This window comes from Pseudoliparis swirei, chromosome 4 (assembly GCF_029220125.1).
Source record: "Pseudoliparis swirei isolate HS2019 ecotype Mariana Trench chromosome 4, NWPU_hadal_v1, whole genome shotgun sequence".
Classification (NCBI taxonomy): Eukaryota; Metazoa; Chordata; class Actinopteri; order Perciformes; family Liparidae; genus Pseudoliparis; species Pseudoliparis swirei.
Genome location: NC_079391.1, coordinates 30,003,961 through 30,031,852, shown reverse-complemented (window position 1 = coordinate 30,031,852; position 27,892 = coordinate 30,003,961). Strand labels below are relative to the sequence as shown.

The 27,892-nt window shown below is 44.2% G+C and overlaps 1 protein-coding gene across 1 annotated transcript in view; it reads right to left on the bottom strand.

Annotated features, from left to right (window-relative positions):
- Positions 1–27,892, bottom strand: part of prmt3 (protein arginine methyltransferase 3) — a 49,636-nt gene that overhangs the window by 17,914 nt on the left and 3,830 nt on the right. Inside the window, exons 8-12 of the mRNA XM_056412625.1 lie at positions 25,289–25,354; positions 23,867–23,988; positions 20,361–20,460; positions 8,571–8,649; positions 1,361–1,548 (exon numbers count right to left, since the gene is read on the bottom strand). Coding sequence (XP_056268600.1) covers positions 1,361–1,548; positions 8,571–8,649; positions 20,361–20,460; positions 23,867–23,988; positions 25,289–25,354 — 555 coding nt within the window. The remainder of the gene's footprint in view (positions 1–1,360; positions 1,549–8,570; positions 8,650–20,360; positions 20,461–23,866; positions 23,989–25,288; positions 25,355–27,892) is intronic.

The following is a 27,892-nucleotide window of genomic DNA, read 5'->3' as shown; positions in this document are numbered from 1 at the left end:
GCCTAAACACTTTTAGATATTTAAAATGCTGTGGGTACTTTACACTTTTTTATGTGACAATTTAAGAAATGGAATTGCACTTTTTTTTCCATCAGACTCTGGAAAAAAAAAAGGAAACGAAAGATGGTTGCCAAGTACAGGCAACAGAACACCCGATTAAAACCTACAGTCGGGGGCAGAAAATACATGCTGGTTTCTAATTTGTTAAAATGATGACTGAGAACATTAAACTTGTTATACAAGGCAGGTTTAAAGCTGCTGCAGATAGGTGCAAGTTAAACATTCATCATATTGAACATTTGTATCCGTTCGCATTGAGAGAAAAAGAAAAAGAAAACTCATTTGTTTTGGAGGAATTTATAATTCCATTGAAGGGCTCTCAATTTTACGCAGTAGCAGCCAGCCTTAATGGAATGGTATTGGATCGTATCAGCGGGAGGCAATAGATGAGAGTCCATGTAATTTGGGCAGCGGGGGCTGTCTATTTGTCACTGGAGGGGAGAAACTATCGATTAGAGGATTCAAATTCCATTACATCAAGTTCTCCCCTCGTTCATCACGTCCACAGATGGGTGCAGGACGTGCTGCTTAGCAAGCGGGCCAACAGGCGAAGAATCACGTGAGTAGCGTGTGAGACGCGAGGAAGAGCATCCTGACACGGAAAGATACAGAAGGGGTATCTGTGCTCTTATATGTTGGACTGTGTGTGTGTATGTGTGTGTGTGTGTGTGTGTTTGTTTTTTCTCTGTGTGTTATGTGTGCGCTCTCCCGTCAGTAAGAACTGTCTATCCACAGGGGGCTGAGAGTAATGTAGTTTCCTTAAGGGGAACTTAAACAAGGATTAGACAGATCAATCACCCAGTGCTACAACATCACACACACACACACACACACACACACACACACACACACACACACACACACACACACACACACACACACACACACACACACAGACACACACACAGACACACACACACACACACACATCTCCAGGGCCTTATCTCCATCTTCACAGCTAACTCCTGTTCTCATTCCCTGGCTGTGGGCACACACACTCTGATTTGGAGATTTAGAGCAAGTTTGTCGTATTATTTCCAACACCAGTAATCATCTTATGACCCCTCAAAAGGGTCCTGACCCCCAAGTTTGGAACAAATACTCAATCAATATTAAAAAACCAAAAAAAACACCTCGGCAGAACTGTTCATCAGAAGGCTAAATAGACTCTAGAACTCTAGGTGACTGAATATCAGTAAAACATTTGTGGTTGCAAATAACAGTATTAATTAGTAGACCTCCAAATCCCCCACGTTGCAGGTTGAATGTTGAAGTGCATCACCTGTGAACTTGCGTTTACCTGTATGACTGCAGGTTCAGAGATGAGTGTGTCTTCTTTCACCATCTCCACCATAGCCTCAGGCACCACAGCCTGCTTCATGCACGCCATGTTGAAGCCATACACGTCGTCCCAGAATGCAATGTGGTCTCGGTGCTTCTGTGCGTCTCCAACTGCAGCCAGGCTGAGGTTACAAAGGTCTGGATAGACTGCGGAGGGGAAAAAGAGAGAGGAGCGATGGGAGTCGAGGACTGATCGTCAAACACACACAAACACATCATAAGTATAGGAATCAGCCTCAAGTCTTTGCGTCCAGGCCCCGGGGTCATTACCGAAACAACATTCTCTGCACTGCATTCACCTGGGTGACTTCACGCTGCTCACGTCACAAACATAGATTTATTTAAGAAAACAGTTTATCCGTTTGCTCCGATGTGCTGGCAGTGTGATGAAAAGGCCTCATTTCACCATCTAATGACCTCGACAAGAGGAACCAGATAGAAGAGGAAATTGGAACGTGGAGTCGAGAGAGAGAGAGAGAGCGATAGAGAGAGAGAGAGAAGGGGGAGACCACCTGCAACATGCTACAATAGCTCCTCTGGTGCTGCTCACTCTTGGCACTGCCGTTAGCGATGTTAGCCGGCCGGCAGCCAGAGGGAGGACCCTGGAAACCGACCATCAAAGAGGGCCTCAGCCAAGAAAATGAATACAATCAAATCCAGGACCAGCAGAGAGGCTTCTGCTCAGAGCTGGTGGCAGTCGGACTTATTACCAGCCATGTGGCTGCCTGGTTGGTCGTGTTTTCACCTGGTGAGTCTTTTGTGTGTGCGGGTCATCGTGGCCAAACGTGGTCCTGGAGTCACCCTCTGCAGCGGTAGCTACCATAGAAACAGTTTTGAGTACTTGTTGTTTGCGGAGTAGATTTTGAGCGTGCAAGAAGCAGTCATGAGACTTTACTAACCAAAATGTGGTTTATGCCCCTTTTTGGCATCGTGGCAGGTGTGATCCTGTTCCAAGATGGTCTCTAGTCTATTTCTGCACTTGGGCTCCATCTACCAGCCATTTAAGGAGATAAAAACTGTCACTTTTATTGTTAGTTCTTGAATTATCTGTTGGAATAAAAAAACTGTTAACCAAGGTCTATTGACAATGCACTTAAATTGAACCTGACTATTGCTTAAACCTCCTAAGAATGCACTACACATTCAACAGAAACCCCTCACAATGTATCGCAGTCCATATTTCTGGAGGTTTGTTGCTGCGGGCGATAACAAGGCCGCCTGGTCAGCAAAGAGTGAATCCCTTTGGGGGATGCGTTTTCCACGAAACTAAAAGATCATTAATCATGGGAAATTCTGCTCCCATAAACTTCTACTCCCAGTGCGGAGACAAGTTAAATATCAACAAATTGAATGGCTTGAAAACCATTCACCAAATTCAATCGGAGAACGCCTTAACATCTTGTGGGTGTGGAGCTTTGCATTAATTCCATGAGGCTGCCGTAATGACAGCATCCATCACGTTTACACAAAACAGGCCCGATGGCCATCTTGTCCCACTTTAATACTTCATACTTTACACGAGATGGCACCAAAATATTACCATCTGTGATTGTTAAAAGATCTCGTTGTCCCATGAGCACCGGGCTCACGTAATATAAACAGCACTCCTAAAAAAGGTCCAGAGTGTAGGATTTAGTGGCGTCTAGCGCTGAGGTTGGAGATTGCTCACCCCTCCCTTTCCGAGCGTGTTGGCGAGCTTCGGTGCACCAGGCCAGACATGTTCTTTCACACGACACCGGGGTGGAACCGTTTCTTAATGGGCTTGGAGTTGCACATGGTGGTCATGTTCATGTTGAAACAGGAAAAGTCCTTTAACCCTCCTGTTACCTTCACATTTACGAACATATTTTACCCTCGGGGTCAATTTGACCCCAGCAATTAAAGCCTCCAGAAAATTATTAGAATTAATATTGTTTCCCAAGTTTAAGTGTGAGGTACTTTATGTTTGTTTGTTGACTACCTAAATAGCCCTTTAAATATATAAAAAAGTTGATATTTCTTATATGTTTGACAGTGAAAAACAGCCTGGGGTCAAATTGACCCCAAAGAACACCGACATTAAACATTGAATGGGGTCAAAATGACCCTAAAGGTAACAGGAGGGTCAAAAAAAAGATTATGTCTTGTATGACTTACTTTTAATGGTTTTTATTACTTACTTTTAAAAGCATGTATTACCTAATTTTAATGTGCTGTACTGTATCTTCGCATTGTGTGCATTTTGTTTTCTTCTTACCACATATACTGTTGAAGTGTGTCTTATCCTGGACTGTTTGTTATTGTTTTAGGTTTGTTATTGTCCGTCAAGGGACTACAGATGCAAATCAGCTGTATAGCTACAATCTGGTACAATGCATCACATGGTGACGTTTGTCTTCTAACTGTACATGGTCCTTTTGAAATAAAGATAATAATATATATATGAATGCATCTCGTGCATTTCCAATGGGATGGTCATGCCAGGCAGGTGTGCGTCTTAATACTATGAGCCTTAAGTGGCCTTTTGAGAGACTTCACCGGCACTGGAAGGTCGTGAAGCTTGTGCCAGTGGCCAGAACACTTAACCACGGGGTTTACCAGCTGACAGCGTCTCCATCACCTCAGAGAAATGACTGCTGCTGAAAATCACCCTGTGTTTCTGAACCCGCAGCTTCAGAAACACAATCTTTCTCATAAAAATGTCAGTCAGCCACTGGGGGAACTGTGTGTCTAGTTTCATTTGTCAAAGCTTTGAAGACAGCCGAGTATCGGCAGTAATTATTGTCGCTCCTTATATTACACACTGTAATATTGTCTTTTGAATAAACATCATCCGTGTCTTAAATGAGCATTAAACGTGAGCTTTAATGTCCTTCTCATTGTGTTCTCACATCCGAATAGATGGATTTGTATGGGGTATAATATGCTTGGTGATTAAGCCAGAGCTGAAGCCATTGGTACCCCTACTGTGAAGTTACATTAGCCAACTCAGAGGCCTCGGGCCTAAACTAGAGTTCAGAATACACTCAGGATATATCAAACTTAATATTTGAACATACAACTTGCTAATATTGCTACTCGTGGGCAGTAATGGAAGAGTAGATGTTCACAACAGGAGAGTCAGAAAGAGAAACCATGCATTGTTATCCATGGCTATGGCGTCGTGATAACTTCTAATGAGACTAGAATGACCACCTGGAGGTCGTATGTCTGCGCCAACCGGTCACGATGAAGTTTACGTCCATGTCTGTCCACAATGTCATTGTTTAATCCTGATAGACATTTGTGTGAAAATGTCATAATTCGATGTTTTCTCATACAACGTTTTTTATGTAATCTTACGAAAAAAGGTTTTCCCGAAAACATCTAATCGGTTCAACCTCGAGTCCAATTGGACGTTTGTGCCACATTTACAAAAAAATCCACTCAATGCACTTGAGACATCGAGTACAGTGCAAAATGGCTTTATAATTCATATCCAAGATGATGCTAGGATGGTTAAAATATCGGTATCACGTTAAATATGAGTATATGACAGAAATGATGACTATAGTAGAAACAAGCGTTGGCTTTAGCGGATAGCTGGTAGAGTTAGCATAAGCTTTAGCGACAGGAAACATTAGCACCAGCACTGCTTTTATTAACCCTTGTGTTGCCTTCGGGTCAATTTGACCCGATTCAATGTTTCACCCTCCTGTCGCCTTCGGGTCAATATGACCCGATTCAATGTTTAACCCTCCTGTTACCTTTATATTTACTAACATATTTTACCCTTGAGGTCAATATGACCCCAGCTATTAAAATCTCCAGAAAATTATTAGAATTAATATTGTTTTCCAAGTTTAAGTGTGAGGTACTTTATGTTTGTTTGTTGGCTCCCGAAAGAACACCGACATTAAACATTGAATGGGGTCAAATTGACCCGAAGGCGACAGGAGGGTTAAATATTGAATCGGGTCAAAATGACCCGAAGGCAACACAAGGGTTAAGCAGTTTTTTTCAGAAGTTTCTAAGAACATTTAGCCGTTTCCAGCCATAACAAAGGTTAATAAACTTAATTTATCCTCCATTTTTTTAATGACAAGAACTATTTAAGTGTTTTACGGGAAGAAGAAAAGGGGAAAGAGAAGGATAGAAGAAACAAAGAACAGTCCAGAGAATTTAAATCCATTCAAACTGCTGCAGAAACCGAGCTATCCCAAACCTTTTGTTCTCCATCGGGAGGAAAATAGTTTAAAAAAATATATAGTTTTGAAGAATACAAGCCTTTCCTGTGAGCACGTTTTATAAGTTTTACCTGGCATGTGTGTTGGTGCTCAGTCACCTTAACACATCGGACCATAGAACGAATGGATGGCGACGGCTCAGTGACGGGCAACTCATGGCCCTGTCAATATTAGCCGAATCCTGCTCGTGACCGTGAGTGTCACCGTACCTGATGACTGTGCACACACACACACACACACACGTTCACACGTATTCACACACACATGCAAACAGCATGTCACTCCACTTTACTCTGATTACTGAACCGAATGAGTAACCACGGGGGACCAGGTGAGAGGAGTGGGTGGGTGGGGGGGGGAGCAGAATGCCGATTGGGCAGAATCGGGACAGGCCCGTCTGAGACACACACACACACACTGAAAAGGAAATGGAGACGGAGAGGGGGGTGCTGCGTTGTGGATGGAGAAAGACGAAAAGGAGGGAGAGGGGTGGGGGGGTACACGGGCGTCCCCAGATTCATGGCTTTGACATCTGCGTCCTTCTCGACTCGCTGCTCCCAGCCCGTTTGTCATACCCCCCCCCCCACCCTTCTATCTCCATCTACCCCATTGGTTGGCTGTGAAAGAGGGAAAAGACGGTGTGTGTGTGTGGGTGGGTCAAAACAGAACCCTTTTCCCTGGACGCTGTGCTGTGCCAGGCATGCAGGGACACATTTAAGGATGGAAGGGGAGGTTAATGTAGTGGGGAGAATGAGCAGGCCGCTGTAACTCTCTGCTAATGTAACACACACACACACACACACACGCACACGCAGCCGGCCAATGTTCACTCAAAATCGGAAAATAAACTACAGTAAAGAAGTTGATAAATCTAATGTGACTCTAATGTGACAGTAATTACTTTAAGATCAACACTCAATAAATTAAAACAAGGGTTGTAACATCGGCTGCACCGAAATGAAGGAATATTTGCTTAACAGATTTGCACATAAATAATGCTTCCAGTGTTTACTTCTGAAGAGAAATCAACACGGAGGAGCTTCCACTGGTAGTATCGACGCAGGTAACTAACCCGCCACCGTGCATGCTCAATGAGACATGGGGAATACTCTGAATTTATCAAATTAATGAAACTATGAATCTCTTACTGACGTAAATTTATGAATTTTCAGAATAGAATTGTCTCAATTTCATATAATTTCACTGACAACAACCAATGAAAGCTAGAATATTTAGCTGGCCAGACTAGTTTATCTGGATAAACTTTTGACCAACATAATAAGTAAAAACAAGTTTTATCTAAAAGTAGTTATCGTAACATAAATGACGATTCTGGGAATTTTTCCCCCCGGCCACGTGCGTGGCATTCGATCCGGAGGGAGCAACCGCTTCTGGGAGCGTCAGGGTGAAAGGCTCATGACGAACCATACGGCGCCCCCTGACCTGTCACTCTGGTCACACGCCCGTCTGTCCAATCCCCGTCACTAACACATCCGTCTCTATAGGGGGGGGTCATTCCATGGGGTTTGTGTGAGAGTGTGACCTCTCCCTCGAGTCCCAAGGAGCCACTAAAAGCAGTGTGCTGGAACCGTTCCTTAGTTTGGGTCACATTTGGCACAAGCCGTTAAATCCGGTTGGTGGTATGTATGGGATGACACACACACACACACACACACACACACACACTCTCTACTGCACGCTGGAATTCCAAGCTGCACATGAGGTCGTATCGATGTCACCATGCTTTAAGCCAAACTGCTAGTGAGGCAAAAAGTGCAACGGCAACACCCAGACTCAGCTTCTGTGTGTAAGTAACCCCCCGACCCCCCTTCAGCCCACCCTGCAGGCCAGCCACACAGGAGACAAGTCGTCTTTAAAGCAGCCATCGGGGTGAGGTGAGCTGCTGAGCCTCAGCTGTTTGTCAACCCTCCTCCGAGTGTTGCTCGGCTTAGACGTCCCGAAACCTCTTTTCCATGTTCAAGTTGTATACAATTTAAATTACACAACTCAAATACATTTTAAGAGAAATATATTTACATTCTCGCCTCTATGTTTCTGGCTTTTCTTCTGTGCATATATGTGCAAACACTGTATCACTGCAGTGTTTGCCGCTTGAATTGACACTCCCAGTGGGAAATCCAAGATGATCTGTGTCATCACTCCAACGTGTTACTTGTAATAAGCACAGGGGGCTGGCATGAGCAGTTTCTCCCTGCTGACATATCAAAATGTCAGTAAATCTGACCTCAGTATCACACGCCAGCTTTTCAATGGCAGCAGAAACAGCCTACAAATGATATTTTTACAACATTTTAAAATTTGCAGAGAAAAACTCACATGTTCGTACTTTTGGAAATTAACCAATGTTGAGAAATGTGATCATACCGAAGATTGTCAGAAGCTGTGCTCCATTTGTTTGAGCCGGGCTGCTGCTTGTTACACTGTGACAGGGAAACCCACTTCAATGGAGTGCATATGGCGACAGGTCTGGTGTTGAATCTCCATCAGATGATAATTAAACAGCAGCAGGTAATGGAGATGCCATGGTAAGTAAATGTAGCCTTTTTACAGCTTTATGTTGTGTACGAAGAGATAATATAAAAAACTTTTCCGGACGGATTCAGATATTGCAAGCCTTGATCGATTTGAAGTTGGCGGCAGTGGGTTTTAGAGAGCACCCATCGTAGTGCCGACCTACTGTAAAAAAAAAAGGTGGCTTTGTGTGTCTGTGTCACTTTAGTGTTAATAAAGCACAGAAACGCCCCGTGACTCTCCTCCCACTTTGAACATGTGTAGGTCACAGGGACACTATTCAAATTCGGTTATTGAGTTATGGGGAAATGAAATGACAATGCCAGGAGAAAATTTTTTTTTTTTAACGTGGCATATAGACAATCGCCCACTTTGATGGAACAACCCGTTGTGCGACCCTCGAGTTTGTGGTGAAGAGAAGATGTGACCTACCTGAGCCGCCGTCCGCCAGGTAGCGGTCTCTGGCGTACAGGACGGAGTCCAACATGGACTCAAACAGCAGGAAGTAACCCTAAAAAAAGAAGAAGAAAGCAAAACCACATTACTGTCAAAGTATCTTCTGGGGAAAAAGTTGACTTGACAGTTCAGGGCAGGTAATAAATGTGTGCGGAGGAGAAGACTCCGGAACCACTGGACAATCCAATTACCTTTTTTAATTCAAGATCACTATGGCGGAAATCTGAATTAGCTGCGACTGTGAATTGAGTGATGTGGCCCCACGTGGTCTGCCACCCAGCAGCCAATGGTCTGACCCTGGGTTGACCTCCTGTTCTGCTCCAGTAGACGGCACATCAACCGTGCGATTATTCCATTAATGCTGAAATTGAGTTCTGTCCACATCTTGTTGGCTTCGACCCGAGTGGCACGTATTGCTGACAAATGGCTTTTTCAACCTCCGATACCCCTCCAACCAATCGGATAAGCCCGAGCTGCAACGCTGGCCCCTTCAATGCGGTGTTCATGTGCAATGCATGTGGGGCGGGTTCAAGCGTACGGGCGGGCACGTCTCCATCTGGGACAAGGGGGTGGAGCCAAAATCACTGCATGTACATGTGTCCTGTAACTGATGACCCATATCAGTTATTTCAACACTGATTTCAGGAACACAAACACCCATCGATGCTTACAGATCGGTGTTTTACGATCAAGGCAAGAGCTCTGGGAGCAAAATGTCGAAAGTACAACCCCTTCACATTTCAACCTGGACATTTTGGTTCCCATCATTTCCTTTCACAATGATAAATGTGTCCGCATGTTCACCGTGGATCCATGAAGCCGTACATGGCTTGATATGGATTTCTGGTGCCGTTCTGATGGGATGTCTGACATTAACATTCCTCCTGGAGAAAATCACATTCGTGCGTAATCCGCAGGTTTATCCACGGCCTGACAACTTTTATTATTTCGTATTTTGTACAGCTTTACAGGTCCAGCATGGAGGATATAAGAGGCCCTATTATAAACGAGATGGATTTTATTATCACCGTTGGTTCTATCGCTTCTGATGAAGCACCTACCAAACATCTCAGAACATGGAAACAGCTCTTAAAACAAGTTACAAAAAGCAACTTAATTTTTTTAATACAGGCATCAATCAATCGTGGACATGTTCAAAGTGTACATTATAGTGTACAACAACACGGAGGCTCCGTGGCCTGGACCAAGAAGCGAAACTTCCCCCCTTTCCACATTGACAAAAGCAGCGCAGACCATATCCACTACTTCCGTTGTTAGCCTTCACAATAAAAGCCCTAGATATATACAGTTCACTGCGTTCCTGTTTACAAGAGGGAGCTCGTAGTCAATCCGAGCGTTTTGCGAAAGAGAAACTCAGTAAAGCGGCTTACAGTATCTGAGGATATACAACAATACGCCAGATGTTGCTCTGGGTTAATAGGATCCCAGCAGCTGGTCCTCCGTTTGAACCGTATCCCGTTAAAGTGCTGCAACGAGTGAAAAGAAAGAAAACAGAATGGCCTGAGTTATGTTTCAGATTCCAATACCTCCACTTTCTCTTCAGCTGTGGGTCGACGTAGGAACAAGGAGAGGTGAAGGCCAGGACAAAAGATACAAACTGAATGAGGGAATGGGGGGGGTGTATGATTAAGGGTAAGTAGAAGGGGAGGAGAGAGGAAGAGCAAGACAGAGTGATATAGAGAGGATGCAGTGGCCAGCAGAATAGTAATTCCCTGAGATAAGAAGCGTATTATTCAAATTAAAGACAACCTTCCATTGGAAAACCGGAGAGGAGAGCATGACACACCAGGGGAACGGCCTTGATTTATAACCGACTCCCAAAATCGTCAGCATCTCTGTTGTGGGCCCGAGCTGATAATCATGACAGCGATGAAGCCGATAGAACCGGCTCATCCTCCGCGAGGCGATAAAAAGGAGACGCACTCCCTCCGTCTGTCGACAGCGGACTGGTCTCGAACCGAAGACGGGGCCCGCAAATATTCTGCTGCCGACGTGTCGAGGTCCAGCCGATGTCCTTAGCAGTCGAGCGGGTCGTTCGTTTTCTTTTTAAACCCTCACACGGAGAACACTGGCCTCGTAATTTAGATCCCAATTTCACGGCACACTGCTTCTCTTGAAGGGAAGAGGATATGAGAGCGAGAGAGAGAGATGCCCAAAAGCATAGTTGCACCTCACTTTTATCGTCAACAATGCTCCAGGATTACTGCCCCCCCCTCCCCCCTCCCTGCTGCCTTCAATGCCCCCCCCCCCCCCCAAAACATATACATCTGCCATTTTTATTACCCAGAAAACAGTCTGTGCCATTAGAATGGAATGCGACGGGGGCTGGAAATAAACCTCAAGTACTTAAGTTTGTCCGAGTTCTGATTAGATCTTGCCAAAATACTTTAACCTTGACATGAAACTATTTTTTTAAATCTGCAGTAACAATCCAACAGTGGTCATATTGTCACTCGTGATCGACGCAGGTCGTCACTAAAAGTCGAATCTTCGGCTTCGGCCTTCGGGCCGCATCAGTGCCGATGTTCTAATTACGAGAGCAGGGCGCTCAAATGTAATATCCCTCAGAGTTTCATTAAACTCCGACCAACGGCGTCACAGCGTTTTAATTAAAAGTTCAAGTAAAAAAAATTCCGACCGATACGACACATTCAGAGCAAAATGCTGTCGGGCAACGTGAAGATGAGTCACCTCTTTATCCCCGTCTGACCGGTGAAGTTTGTCAAGTCTGGACTCAATTGTCGCACTAAATGAAAAAAGTACGGCTTTCCTGATGAGACGTTGGTGAAAATGACCTCCGCTAAGCCCCGCCCCCCTCTGCGGCTCAGTTGAGCTGTCAGAGCTACCAAGGAGCCCATACCGTCACTAACCTGACTCAATATTATCGATAAAGTTATTTCAGAGATACGCTGCCAGAGGGGTATACAAGTGTCTTTGAAGGATTCATCCAGGATGTGATGAGCAAATCAAATTGAAAACAAAAAATCGAAACACGTGCAGACTGCTTGGGAGGATGCGCTCCACACAGCTGACCTCTACACGACCACTGGCCGCACGAGTCAAAGGCATCCCGTGAAAGTTGCTCAGTGGTGCATTAATTAACCCAGAAAAAAATTTGACGTCGAAAATGTACGTCACACTGACTCCGGCGGAAACTGGCGCACTCCCCGACGTGGAAAGTAGAACTTTGGCTCGAGTGCGAGGACGCGGCTGAGCTTTACTGCCAGGCAGCTCGGCTGGTGCCGGCGCCGCGCCGCAGTATAGTCGCTGTGCATTTCCATAAAAAGAGACTAATGAAATCCTAATGAGAACGGGCTGGAGCAGCTTATACACATTAACAAAATTAGCATATAAAACACATTCCCGAGTTGGCTATCACACACACACACACACATCTATATATGCACCAAGACACACACACACACACACACACACACAATAAGAAAAACGGCAAATACACTTTTACAGCTGTGTTACTAATGCGCAGTGTCGTGGAGTTGTCCCTGCCCTTAACTTTACGCAAATGCTATTAAATTTAAATTGTATTTATAAAACTCCTCTGATAGAACTTTTATAATGTCCTGTCTTTATTCGCTGGAAGCAGAGTGAGAAAAAAAGAAAAGAAAAAAGGATTGGCGTGTCACAATTTACAGATGTAATGTAAAGCTGTCAATTATTTGATACCAAGAGGCATTTTGGAACAGAAACCTGCGTCAGCAGTTTACACTTCCCTCCGCCCTCCAGTACCTCCCCTCTCCTGCAGCCTTCGGCATACGTCTTCCTCAATTACTGCAGATCATCGTCACTTCCAGTCCCGCGAGGGGCCGTGGCAAAAAAAAAAGAGAAGATGGTGGTGTATTTCTGGGATCACTTCCACGCTTCTTTGAACACCGAAGGCCTCTTCGCCAAAGAGACCCTCCGATGCTAGTTTATGGTCAGGTGACTCCAAATCAGCATAAACATATCACACACACACACACACACACACACATCCGAGTAATAGATTTCGGTGGGTTAGCGCTCGGCGGGTGTACGTTGAGCGTGCTCCAATACCGGCCTAATTTCCATTTAAAAAGGCATGCAAATGAGAGATAAGAGGGGAAAGATTGTGTAACAGCAAAGCAATTTGCAGTATAGCTACAAGGTTATTACAAGCAGCGGCTCTTTGGAAATCAATGATAAGAACATTGTGTTTTTTTCCACATTTTTTAGAAGATGATACGACAATTAACTTGGCCCGGGAAAAACATTTCAATCATGTATGGAAAGGATTTGAAGACATGAAAGGTTTGAAGGGAAATGGGGAAATTTTCACTAATGCACATGTATCCATTATCTTTTTTTCGTTCAATTTCATGCTCCCAAATTTTTATTTCCCAAATTGTATCTTGTAAGACAGGCATCAGCGGTGCTCGGTGTCTCAAAGGTGCAGACTTCAAAACCTTCCAACGAGAGAAGTTACTCCTTAAGTTGAGCAGCAGAAGGACGTCATGCATTCATTTGTGCATTGGTAAATTTAGATAAATATAGCCCGACCTAATGAAAAGGTCTTGTTCGGTTTTACATTTTTTGTTTGGTGGCTGTAATGAGGAGGGAGACTCCATCACATCAGGACCGGATTGTGATGATGTGTATTTGAATACAGGTACACACCATTTAGTAATGTTTGGATTTTGTGTAAGGCACCTTTACATAAAAAAATATTTTTGTTTTAAGGTCAAAGTCAGAAGCATAACAACTTGAAACTAGAACGGGCACTCGGTAGAGCGCATACCTTCGCATATCACAAGATTGAGCATTGCATTATGAACATTTTGGCATTAGTTGCATGCCAATTGGATACAAATTTACTGCGGTAAAAATAAGATGTTGACCTTTTCATGACCTTGACCTTGACCTTTGACCCGATCGATCCCAAAATCTAATCAAATGGTCCCCGGATAATAACCAATCATCCCACCAAATTTCATGCGATTCGGTTTAATACTTTTTGACTTATGCGAATAACACGCACGCATACAAATACACGGCGATCAAAACATAACCTTCCGCATTTTCAATGCGAAGGTAATAAAAAAAATATCTTTGAATTGACACGTACCCTAATATATACTTGTATTCGGCAGGTGTACTTGCCCAAGCGTTCGCGAGCCGTTATTAGATTCATAATTTAGAGGGAACACAGAGGTCATTTCTCTTCACAAAAAAACGATGTTGGACCGAGCGGCGCAAGATTATGGGTGTTGGGTTTATGACAACGTCTGTTTGAGGGATATTTCAAGTCGTGAAGTTATGAAGGTCGTGTAGAATTTGTATTCAAACCAGAGAGCACTTGCTCTCTTCCGCCCAGATGAGTGAAATGCAACATTGCATTTTGGATACGTACAGTAAATATAATCTTGAACTGAATTGCGCTGCAGATCTTTATGTACCTCCGTGCTCGTTGTAATAAATGGCTTCCTGTATGCTTCACCAGGCGGGTGGGGCGAGAAATACAGAGGGGCGGTGCACCAAAAGGAAACGTGTCCCTTTGACTTGTTGTGCTTCGTCACGTTTACGAACAGGGAAGACGATGCGATGCGAGAGATGGACGACTGAGGATTTTAACGCAATGCTTGGGTAAAATTGGGATTTTAGTCCAGCAAGAGCTCTGTGCTTTAACCCGTTGTGTTTTCATTTACTCAAATTGCATAGTAAGTAAAGCATTTGCATTTTACTGACACGGCTGCCCGGTTTCACTAAACAGGAAGGCTGTGAGCTGTGCTTATTGCCCAATTTCCAATTAATTAATTAGAATAATAGCCCAATCTCAATAATCACAGAACCGCCCTCAACCTGAAGAGTGTCTTCTGATCACAAGGGGTTGAGAGGGGTGGTGAAAAACTTTGATAGTGTTCGACAAAGGAGAAGGACATTATGTTTTACATCCGCGGATAAGGTTGCCCGTGTTTTCAGAAGAAACCACACAACTAAACTGACATTTTCAGCGGATGAGACTCTGCCCAAGTCCAAAAAATTGTATTCTGATTAAATCCCTCGCACATTTTATCAGAGAACTTCATTTAGCGTCCGTGTCAGCAGTTGTGTTGCAATCTGTAATCTGAAGAAATACTGTGCATGCAACCGCAGTGAGCAACTTTTAGGAGTGTGTGGACATCTGTTTAAATTTACCCCCAAAAAACACTCACAGATAACCAATCTGAGGTACGCAGGCAGAAATCCACTTCCTGAGTCTTTCGAACTGTGTGTTGGAATGTGTGTGTGTGTGTGTGTGTGTGTGACTGACTGACTGAAGGACAGGATGACTGATGACTACCGACCTCTTCTTGGGCAGGTGAGTCTCCCAGCCAGATAATGAGGCTGAAGAGGAAGAGCCGCCATGAATTTAACTTCACACCTCTACCACACACACACACACAAGCATCTGGACTATGTGTTTTGTGTGTGTGTGTGTGTGTGTGTGACAAAGATACTTGTTTTGTAGTCAAACTATGTTCCCCTCCAGATAAAGTATCAGAGATGTGGGCACATAGAAATCCTCCTGCTCCTCCTCCTCTGGGGCAGCGGAGAAGTTCACTCGCCTTGTTCAGGGTTCTTCTCACATTTGAATGAAAATGTTGCTGAACACCAATTTGACCTTCTGGAAGAGTTTCTCCAAGGTGAGTTATCACATACCTCACGAGCCTGAGGGACACCGGCCTTCAACACCAAGTGGTTAACATAGTTTGTTTGTTTCTCTTCCAATGTAATGAATAAGTCTAGAGGCAATTTCACACGTGGACCAAATATTTCAGTTTATATTTCGCATTCTTCTAGCAGGGGGATTTATGTCTCGTATAACCCATGTAAGGTTTGATGGACAGCAGAACTAGAGAGAATGATAATCCAAAATGTGGCCAGGATTGCTTTGGGCCCAATATCGACATGTCGACGCTTCAAGCTTCTTTCACAAGTCGACATCAGACTCGCAGTGGCGCGGCTCGTTTTGGGGACAGCAATGGTAGTTTGATGCGGACTCAAACAACCGGCACAGAGAGGTGGTCTCGGACCTCAGCTCGGTTCGAAGAAGAAGAAAAAACACGGTGACATCTTGTACAGTAATAATTTGAGCTTGTGACCGCGGGACACACACACACACACACACCATTTCAGGCTTTAGTTCACAATGTGTCTTCTATTATCATGCACCTAAAGTTGGTTAAAGCCACCTCTCCTCCGACTGTCTTCGTCTTGTGTCGGCGCCATTAAACACAACCGAGCCAGCAGGCCCATCACCTGGGAATGATCTTGGAGTGACGGTCTTTATTTAGCCTTCTGCGGACTCAGCTCTCCTCCTCCCCCCCCCCACTCTCTTATCTGCTCTGGACGCGTTTTCTTTTCTTTCTCTCTCCGTGCGCTGAGAAAGAGAACCGATCAATATTGTGAGTTATGAAATGACAGCGGTGCCGCTGAAGGCAGTCTGTCAAACACCGCCACGACAGACAGACTCTCATTGTCCTCATTTCCATCCAGCACCACCACCATCAATACGAGACATCCATCACCCCTCTCTGCCCATTAGCCCTGTAAGCACCGTCATCACGTCGGTGATTTAATCCTTTGTCTCGCTTTCACCAACAGCATTAATTGTAAGATAAGTAACTTATTACTTCATGATTAAACTTGTACGGTTACGTCCATAAAGCTACAATTTGGTAAATGGATTGTTAAAGAAGTACTCTCCTCTCTTGACATTTTCTTATTACCTTTTTTGCACTATTTCGACCTCTGTTGTTTTGTTTTATCTAGTTTGGTTATGATGTTTAAACGCTGATATAAAATGCGAGTAATGTATGTGTCCATAACTACATACTAATATAAAACACCTCTTGCAATGTGGGGTTCAACTTCAACCCAGACGCAATACATTTAATTTGAAAAATATTCTTCATACAGAGATCATAATCTATCAGATGCAGCTCTATGGCTCCTGTATCCCCCCACCCCTCCTTTTTGTTATATATATATATATATATATATATATATATAAATTGCTGTGAAAAAACGTTGATGTTTTGTAACCTTTTAGGGTAATCCTTTCTTTACAATAAGGATATTAATTTGGTTGTACTGTTCAGGAATAAAATATTCTTAAAAACTAACTATTATATTGTTTTGCAGCCTAAAAAAAAATGCTGATATATTTTTTTCCACCTCACCCAACAAGCTCTTATTCTGTTCCAGTTATTTTCTATTTTTGAAATGACGTGCTGCATTTGTTTCACAGTCTCTCTGGAATGAATACCTTTCCAAAGTCCCAGACATTCGTCACTGCATTCCTTCCACTCAATACAGACGACTTTCCAGGCCAGAGAACAACATTTTCAATCACAACACACGTGATGATAGATTTTTTTCTTTTTTAAAGGAGTGATGCTTTTCCACAGTAAGCACGAGGCTCTCTCTCTCTCTTGATCCAGAGCATGGGTCTGTAGATCAATTCATTCTCAAAATTTCAGATTAATTACATTGTTCAGTGAGTGTTATAATGTATGACTACGGTCCTCAATTTTCAGTTCTGGTCTTCAGATTGAGTTTACACTTTTATTTTTTTCACGCCAATCTAATATTCTTTCAAACCAGAGGAAGGAATACAAAGCCAGCCACGTCTCTGCAGAGGAAATGCTGGATGCTAACCTATTCTTAGTTACAGAATTCCCTCGTGTGCATCCCAAAGACATTGCTTTGACCTAATTTGGCCATTCAACGTTGGAGGCCTTGGCAAGGCTCTCATCTGTATGTGTGTGTGTGTGTGTGTGTGTGTGTATTTTGAACAGGATTAGCTCAGCGGCATGCATTAAATCCATGTCAGGCCGAGGTATTAGACCCTGATCAAAGTCATAAAGACAAAACCCCTTGATGTTGGTGAAGTGGATCTTTGGGTTTATTGCAGGGAGGATCTGCCGCAACTGGGTGGGACAAGAATAATCAAAGTGACTTTAAAGTCCTGAGGATTCCAGTTCTGGTTGATTTGGCCACAACCGTAGTTACAGTGGTAATGGCAAGTGCTGTCGAACACTTACGTTTCTCGAAATTAGCGGGCAGCAAACACTAATTGAGAAGTGTTTTTTATTCGTATCCATTTACAGAGCAGCAGAACAATGTTGCATACGAATTGGACTTTTGAAAGTATTTCATGCTGCAGCTCACGGTGCCTGATCCTTCTCATTGTATCACTTCCTGTGATATTAAACTGACAGTCATTTAAAAAGAAAGAAAGAAATTTACACTTTTATTGATCCCCGTGGGGAAATTCTTCCCTGCATTTGACCCATCCTGAGTTATTAAGGAGCAGTGGGCTGCAGTGAAGCACCCTGGGAGCAACTGGGGGGTTCAGTGTCTTGCTAGAGGACACTTCAACATGGAACTATGGGGAGAGCGGGGAATCGAAACCGGCTACCTTGTGGTTACGGCACGACCAATCATCACCATGAGAACGCCCTTGCTGTAGCGAGTTCTTCTTTTGCGTTCACATTTTAGATGCCTCAACCCCAGTAACACTTTTGTATTTCCTGCGATTGCTTCACAATAAAAGCCAGTTGAGGGGCCGTAAATGTTCAGTTTGCATTTGCAGTCACTTAATAAGGCTGGGAGAAAAACTACCAGGCAGCTGTGAGGCTCATATGAACAACATCACATGACAACATAGTCACGCTGGATTATATGCATACTGTTTAGAGAAGAGAGAAACATTAAAAAAAGATTTCTCTGATAATTAACAGAGGTCAAATTGAAATGGTAAATCAGATTTAGTAATAAAAGGTCATTTTAGAGATTCAGTGGGTAATGAGGGATCAATCTTGTAACCCCACATGGGAAATTCCCATCAAACACTACCTGTATTTTATTTAGGGCTGTGAAACGAGTAAAAATTTTAATCAGGTTAATCACAGGTTTCTGTGGATTAATCATGATTAATCACATATATACATTTACAGGGCTCTCAAGACAGGCACGAGCTCCGAGAAGAGTTGTTGCCGGATTGGAAGCTCATTCTGCGCATGCGTTAAATGCGTTAAAAAAAACCAACTAATTAATCCTGTAATTTAATTAACTGAGTTAACGCGTTATTTTTCACAGCACTAATTTTATTATACAACATATATTTAGTATTTATTTGAAAAACCAAAACATTTTGTGATGTTTATGCGAGATTAAGTTATTGTGATAAGTCATCTATACAACAAGAAAATCAATAAATACAGAGCTATGGTATTTCCAATGGTAATAAGACACGACCTGCTATAAGACAAAGCCATATTTGTTTCATACAGTCTAAAGCCCGAAAGTCTACTCCAGTCACAGCTGTCAGTTTTATACAGGCAGATTGGCGGGCAGCTTTTAAAGTTCTGGCCACTCTGAGAAATGTCTGCCATTGCCGCCATGATGAGAAGTGACTGGGCGATTCTTAGATTTATTAGCGTTCCGTGAGCCGGTGTCATCGGAGATTACGGCCCCCATCCTTCACCGCTCCACCGACAAGTCAACCACCCAATTTCAATTTCCCCGGTGAGGGGATGGGAAGGCTCTGGCTGGCGACCACTGAGCGTGACCCTGGAATTTTTTTTTTCAAGATGGATGTGGGGGTGGGGGTGGGGGGGTGGAAGGGGACAGATATGGGATGCTCATGAATTAGGTATGACTTCAGTGGTGCGTTCAACTTTGGCCGTGCCGCCTGTATCGCCACGGAGGATCTCCCTGATAAATGGGCATCAAGGGGAAGGGAGACGTCTCTTCCTGGTTAGCTATTCAGGAGGAGCTCATGGTCGAGTTTAGCCCCGTTTAAAACATTTTTTAAAAACATGCATCACAGCTTGCTGGCACCTTGGGATCCTGCATGCTCATTGGCTGATAAGGGACCCATCTGAGAGTATAAGCTGAGCATTTTACATCTTGGGGTAAACGTCTGCATGTGTTCCAAGAGTTCAAAGACTGTTGGATGGAAAATGAGCTGACAAAAAAAAGTGACTTCCCACAGGATGACGAACAAGGTGAACAACGGCTACATTCCAGCTAGCATGCCGACGGGGACGCCTGAAAAGCGAGCCATCGTTAGTGTTATTACCTCCACCTGAGCTGCTCCCACCACAAGTAAAACGTCTCCTGTGAATTTCGATGCATTTGACTGAGAGGACATACGGTGACGATGTCCAAGCTTCAGTCACTATTAATAACTCTCCGCTATGAACATCCTAATTCACACGCCTGCTCTTACAAAGCGACCATTCATCCACTTGCTTTTTTTTGGGTGTTTTTTTGAAAGGTCTACCCACTCAACTCTCCAACTGTAACTAATAACGACATGCAGGTGGTTTGAGTCCTGACCTGAGCTGTCCACACCACTCGAGCTAGAACTGCATTTATTCGAGCGACCGTATGAGGTCCCGGAAAAACCCGCCGCATCCACGAAGCTGGTTGAACCCGCGTATTCAACGTATCCATTCACCTTCGATTAAAAACAGATAATCCCAAGTGGAAGCTCTTCTGATGTTGATTTTCTTGGAATTCGTGGAAGTCACACGGGATGGATTCAGACTCCAAATTTCAGTCAGCTGACTCGCGTTGACCGATCCCCGGTCCGCGGACATCAATGTGACTGAACATGCGTTTGAGTGGGAACTGAACTGGTTTCATGAGGCGGTGTGAGCGCGTTCCCGCAATCTGAACCGCCAGAGTGTGTACATGTGTGCGTGGATGTGCACTCACCATCCATTCTGAGATGATGATGTCCACCTTCTCCACTGGGAGCTTGATGTCTTCGATGCGGCCTTTGATCAGAGTGATCTTGTCCTCCAGCTGGTTGGACCTGTGGGAAACATGCAAGAGTCAGAGGACTGAAGGAAACACCTGACAATTCAATGGTTGGAGAGTGGGGCTGCTAGTTTTGCTGATGTGGTCACATTCAATAAAGTGGATACTGCAAATGAGAATGTTGGCAAATAATCATGATAAGAAGATAATTCAGTTTTTGAAGAACAACACAATACCGAGGTATTATCGCCTTATGGCGATGAAACGGTCAAATGGTCCGATACTGATCCGCAAACAGTCGCCCACGCAGATGGTTTTATATCCATTACAGTTTGGTCTCTTCTTTAGCTGCAAAAATGGCGTTTTGTGTTCACGAGCTGGTCGTCAACTGTGCCAGTCTACACTTGGTGCTCGGCAGGTAGCGTACAGCTGGTTTATCCGAGCATCTTCACAGAAAACAGCTGTATACTGGGAGTGGGAACCAATGAAAAACAGAAACGTTGCGTGTCATAAAACCCAGAAAGGCTAGCAAAAAAAGGAAAAAAAGATCAATCAATTTTCCAGACTTTTTCGGCAAAACTTTCAAACCTCTACATTATGCGTCCGGTCTTTCCTGAGCCGTGCGAAAGGGAGGGAAACTGTAACAGTGGCTCTGCAGAGGTGTCAGACTCAGGTGGGGACTGTAAGATCGGTGCAGCGGTTTAAATGATCCTTCCTTTCAGACCGGCCGGTCCGCGTATCAATCTCTGTGAATATTCCATTATCATGACAGCTAATGTTACCGAGGACAGAACAATTACTCACAGCGGCCCTGAGTGCATTGCTGTGGCAGCGATCCTTATCTTGAACCGTCTCTCCCCTCTCTGCTACCGCTCCTATCACCTCCTCACAGGATCCAACCCCCCCCCCCCACCCCTTTCACAAGAGGGAAACACTGTAATCTCATTATTGGGGTAATTTAGAGGACAATGTCAGGACTCTGGGGAGAGAGTCAGTATATGTGTGGCTTTGTGGTGCTGTGTGTGTGTGTGTGAGAGGATTCATTCATACAGCATGTTAAAAAGGGATGTTGCGTCGTTATTTTTCGATTTTGCCGTTCTGTATTAAAAAAAGGTAGGAACAGGGATTTTGGGGACAGAGTTGTTCCGCCGTTTAGCCGGCAGCGGAGTTTGTAAAAGAGTCGAATCGACATCCGTGTAACAGCACGCACGCGCACACTAGACGCGGACGTGTTACACTTTACGGCAACTCAAATTACACACCAGGGCAGAATAATGTCGGTGGCGTTTGGTTCAATCGTGACGGATCTCCTTTACGGCAGTATTGTCGAACATCTGTGTGAAAATGGGCGACCGAGGGAGAGCGAAGACGTTTCATCAGAGGAAGCCGCTGTCTTTTCAGGGTGACTTTATCATTCACGACATACAAATGAGTTGGTTTTTTTCATAATTCAGATGTTTATGTTCCGAAACATCATTGAAAAGGGTTTTTAATAATAAATATATCCATAAAACAAAATATGCAGGCAAACACACGTGACTGCGTGTATATATCGCTTCTTTACAGCACAAGAAATGCAATGTAAACATATAGTGGAGTAATGACACCCTGACCGGAGAATTAATCCGCCCTGCCTCTGTGTGTGTGAGCGTGGCCCTCTGGCTCGCCAATGGCCGACAACGCCGCGGCGCTCCACCCTCCGCGCGGTCAGCACCCTCGGCTCAGCCGTCCCCACGTTGAGACTCGTTGAAGTTTTGATTTTGGTCATGTTTGGGTTCATGTGAATTTGGGATAATGAACGACACAATCTTCAACACACGGGAGTTTGTCCTGAACCACGCGTCTTCGCGGGAGCCCCTGATCAGCTGCCTTTAACCAAAGTCAAACTGATAATCTGTCCTTTGGTTCACCATTAAAAAGTTGAATTTCATCAATCCATGTCAAATGTTTTTCCACTTTGTTGTCACAATTCAAAGCGTTCAATTGGATAATCCATCAATTCCAGCCATTTAAAAGAAGAAGAAAAAAACCCGATTCGGTCATTATCCATTAAGGAAGTGACTGTGAAGGAAAGAAGTCACGTCTGGCTTTTCATTTAAACTTCGCCGACGGAGTGAAGACGGGAGATGGATGCTCCTGCCCAACCAACAGGAGCCAATTTAATTACAATCCTGATATTAACATCGCAAGGAAGTGGCGGACACACACACACACACACGCGCGCGTCGCAAACCCAAGCGGACGGTCGCTTTAAAAGGGAGCCACGGGCAAGTGTGTGTGTGTCTGAATGCATGCGTGTGTTTGTGTGTGTACTGTGTACATGTGTGAGTGTGTAGGAGGGGAGGGGGCGGGTGTGTTACACGTCTTTTTTTAGCTGAATCTTCACCGCTGGCCAACCTGCGACGCAGCCAGCATGCCAACGCACTCTCCAACAGCGAGTCAGTGGGCTGTAAAATTAAAACGTCCTTTCCCTTCAGCAAACCCCGTCGTTTTGCTTATGCGACACTCTTCTTACATAACGGTAATAATAGCAGTCATAATGGCCCCTAACTCAAAGATGCATTTTAGAGGCAGGGGTGCGATGGAGGACGTGGTTGCAGGTAGATCTGGGGTGGGGGGGCAGTGGAGGCTCTGGTGGAGGTAAATGACTCTGACGCTGTGGAGAGGGAGCTGCTGGAAAACTGGAAACGCACACCACCTGAAATTGGACTGAGGACGATTAAAAAGGTACCAACAGGGGGTCATCTACATGTCTGTCTGTCTGTGTGTCTGTGTGTGTGTGTGTGTGTGTGTGTGTGTGTGTGTGTGTGTGTGTGAGACTGCAGGCCTCGGACCGAAGCCACATGCAGAGGAGAAGAGGCGAGTGGTGAATGAGTCAGGTGTAAATGATGTGCATTATGGCCACACGGCTGACAGCAGCTCTATTGAAGTCAACCAGCTGCAACAAATAAAAAGGTGGCTGGAGGTCACACGGACCTCCACTCCCACAATCCTCTGCTGCCGCACACAAAGGGAAAGAGGACCCGTCGGCTCCGCGGTTGCACAAGGAGACCCTGATAGAACGATGCTCATTACTATGAAAGTTGCTCGGTGGAGAATTCTATTTCCCAGGATATAATTCAATAAAATGACATGAACCTCCTGCATCCATGGGGCCCATAGAGCAAGAAAACTAGTGTTTCATTTAACCCCGTCTCCCATTCACATGAACGGAGGAAGGAACATTATTCTAGACGTGTTCATACTGGGAAGTTGCTTTAACTAAAAAAAAAAAAATATCCCAATGTAAGTCTGTGGGGGAAAGTCTGACAACGGAAGTTGTCATTATAATTCCACCGCTTGGCCACTATGTAAAATTAGCTTCTGCCTCTTCTTAGTCTACTCTCTCTACTCTTGAAGGACCGCTGTGGCGTGCAAGGCAAGGCTCACAACTATAGTGTGTGTGTGTGTGTGTGTCTCACCTGACTATGTCCATGGCCTTATAGATGATTTCTGATTGGTCGACCGCTATGACCTGCTTGGCCCCGGCTCTGGCGGCAAACATGGCCAGGATGCCGGTCCCACAGCCCACGTCGAGCACCACCTGCAGGATGGGAGGAGGAGGAGGAGGAGGAGGAGGAGATATTACATACTGGAGGGAGAAAAAAGCTTGCCTGACTAAAACTGCTCTAATTGATCCGGAAATTCAGGCGACTGAATCGTGACAATGAAATGGAACCGTTGGCTTCGTACGTTTCAGTGGGAACAAGGTTGCTGCTCAGATCTCCCTCACTTCTTTTTAAACACAGGTACAGGGGAAAGATTTTGTCGACGGACAGTTTGATAGGAAATTACAAAACGGCTAAAGATGTATGGGAAAGTGGCGTAGTCACATCTGGTTGTGAATCTTCGAACATTTAAATATCTTTTTTAAAAAGGAGGAGCTGCAACACTTGCAATGCAGAAGAAGAGAAATATGTTTAGGTGCTACGTTGGGGGAAGAAAAAAAAGGTCCTGCACTGCAAAACCCAAATATGTAGATGGCCAAGTAATGAAGTGATGAACAAAGCAGCAGCGACAACGGAGGCTGACAATGTTTATTTTGAAGGACTACATGAACTTCAACATCCAGGTGACCTCTAGCTGCTTCGGAATCAGCGTTTGTACAAACAAGTCATCAAAATTAATAGTCTGTATGTTTCACATGCTGTCTGCAGCACCTTAACTGCCCCCGCCCTCCGTTCTATTTCAGGTTCCCATAGGTTACAGTTAATTTGCTCATCTTCACCCCCGACTGGTGTTAAACGGCCGAGGCACAGCTGCAGTGACTATATGGCATTTATATGCATCACTATTTAGGGCGACTTTAACCTGCCTGCGAGCGTCCCGCTGCCTTTATGGGTTCACAGAGGGTCGCCGACACACTGCCGACACGACTCCTCTCTCTATTCTCCATCTTCTGTACTCTCTGTACTCTCTCTCTCTCTTTAACCGGACAGAAACAAAAAGATATCCCGTTTTGTTCTCCGTCCAGCACTTCCTGTAGAAGGTGACACTTCCCTCTCTGCGACAGGGATAATGTACGTTCCCATCAACACAACTTGCCTCCCCACTCTCCAGCCTCATCCCATCTAGCCGCCCATATAATGGATGGTCATGATACAGGCTACTGCTTTCTGCAGGGGGGGGTGAGTGGAGAAGGGGGGGGGGGGGGAGGTTCTGGGTTTGGTGGTGGATTGCATGCGGTTGTTATCAGCACTCTGCAGTCGACATTCAAGGAACTAATAAAGTGCACTCGCCTTTTCTTCTTCTTCCGTTAATAGACTTGGATGAAGAATTAAACCGGCTACCCGGCAAATACTGCATGTAATACACACATTAGAAACTGTATGCATTCGGCTCACCTTGTCTCTGAACACTTCGGGGTTGCTGTACATGAAGTCGCGGTAGCTCTCGGTGCGCACTTTATCCTGTGGAGAGAATCGGGGATCAATGTTAGTGTTTTTATTTTTTACACGGCCGGGCAACTTTAGAAATTGACTTGCCCCCATAGAAACAGCTAAATGTATTAGCAGTTCTAAAATTATTTTGAAAAACCCCACAAAGATTCAAGTTAATTGTCATGTTTTTAATCTTTATTTAAGTAAATTAATCTCTCACAGCTCTAGCCCGATAACAAGATGAATTTAATACGGATAATACGCCTATAATCTGTACCCGATCAGTACTGCGCAGGTGCAACTCTTAACAGAGGAAGCGAGAGAGCCATTTATTATTGTTGAGCCCTGAGAATATTCAGTCAAAGAATTAAAAAGACAGAATAAATGAATGTGAAACGCAGGCTTTCTAAAGGTTCGGGGAATCTGGCCTTTGAAAGATGATTTGAAAGATTTCTCCGACGTCTACGTTGCGATATACACGGCGGCCTTATTGTCAGCATGGCATGTCAAGCCTTTGCTTCAGAGATAACAGCAGATCAAAACAGACGGTGAGAGACTTCAGAGCAAATCATTGGAATAAATACAAAGGGAGGGACCCTGAAATGTGCACTGGAGGTCAGGTCAGGACCGGCTAATTAACCTGCCAATCAAATCTGCCCACAAACACCAGCACGTCCTCTCTGGAGGAGAAGCTACAGAAGCTACAGAAGCTACAGAAACTACATAAACTACAGAATCTACAGAAGCTACAGAAACTACAGAAACTGCATCAGCTACAGAAACTACAGAAACTGCAGAAACTACATAAGCTACATAAACTACAGAAGCTACATAAACTACAGAAACTACAGAAGCTACAGAAACTACAGAAGCTACAGAGGCTATAGAAACTACAGAAACTGCATAAGCTACAGAAGCTACATAAACTACAGAAACTACAGAAGCTACATAAACTAGAGAAGCTACAGAAACTACAGAAGCTACAGAGGCTATAGAAACTACAGAAGCTACAGAAACGACAGAAACTGCATAAGCTACAGAAACTACATAAACTACAGAAGCTACAGAAACTGCATAAGCTACAGAAGCTACAGAAACTACAGAAAATACAGAAACTACATAAATTACAGAAGCTACAGAAATTACAGAGGCTACATAAACTACAGAATCTACATAAGCTACAGAAACTACAGAAATACAGAAACTACAGAAGCTCCTGAGAGCGAGACACTGTGGAATTGAGGCGGTTCAATGCTAACATGCCCACTTTGAAAGAGTAATCGGTCACTCTAATTTAAAAGCTACAATGATTGATTGATTATTTGTTCACGATTACTATTTGATGATTAGTAATTGGTTTAGGTAATAATAAATCAATCAAATTTCTCTGATTTCAGCTTTTTAAATGTGAATAATGTTCTGGTCTCTTCACTCGTTAACTGGATGTCATTGAGGACGTCGTCGGGGAAACACTGATTGACATTTCCCTCCATTTCATAATTATTGAGACATCGAGATTTTTTTTATTCAATCAACAGATTCATAGACGATGACAATAATCATCGGCTGCAGCCCCACTCTAATTGTTCTCGCTGTCCATCCACCCTTTTGTATTTTAACAGAAGGTGTTTGGTTGCTATGGGACAGCAACACAAAGTAAAAGTCCAGAACTTTAGAGACATCTCAGTCTGCTGATGATTCAGAGAAACCTTTGAAGGCATCTTTGCAAAGAACAGATAACTTGTATTTTGTTTCTCACCACTTAAAGTCATGTTATAGTTATCGCGTGATGGAGGAAATATTACCAATCAACTCTTTCATTGTACATATCGTATATATTGCTTTTGTTTTTAATGGTTCATATTGTTTTCAATGGTGTGTAAAATGACGGCTAAAAATTCATATAAGAAGTTAAAGAGTAAAGATAATTCTTTCTCAGTTTCGACCACGAGGGGACACCAAAACTCTTCACTTTACCTAAACGTGAGCTCAAAAGCAAGCAGAAGATGAAGATATTCCGACCTCTTTCGTGTCTCAGGGACAACATTTAAAGTGGATTTATTGTAACAGAAGGGACGTCCGTTTGATCTGAGGACGCTCAGGAGTCGTGACGCCTCTTTCACGCGCTCTCTGAAACACGCGTCATAGATGATGCACTTCACGGCGACCTGTGCAAGAGTTGAACACTTTCTACCGCAAAGCCCCCCCCCCTCCCCTCATCACATGCTCTTTTGCCCTCCTGTGGTTTCGATGAGAGTTTATGGCCTGACGCAGGCACAAGTGACGCAAAACTTAACAGTGCTTGGGACCAATCAGGGCAGCCAACAGGAATATGTCTGAGCACTGCGGTAAGTAGAATAGGAAGGCAGGACACGGACACACACCCCAGCTTGCCGACACTCGAGAAGCGTAAAAAAATTATTTCCACGTTTCGAGCATCCGACACGGCTGGTGTGTCTCACATGAGAGCTCTGCGCTTATTGCTGATTTATCACTTTTGAGGAAAATGTCTTGTCCTCCGTATCAGTGTGTGCATAAAGATGATGATTTTTGTCTTTTTTATTCACG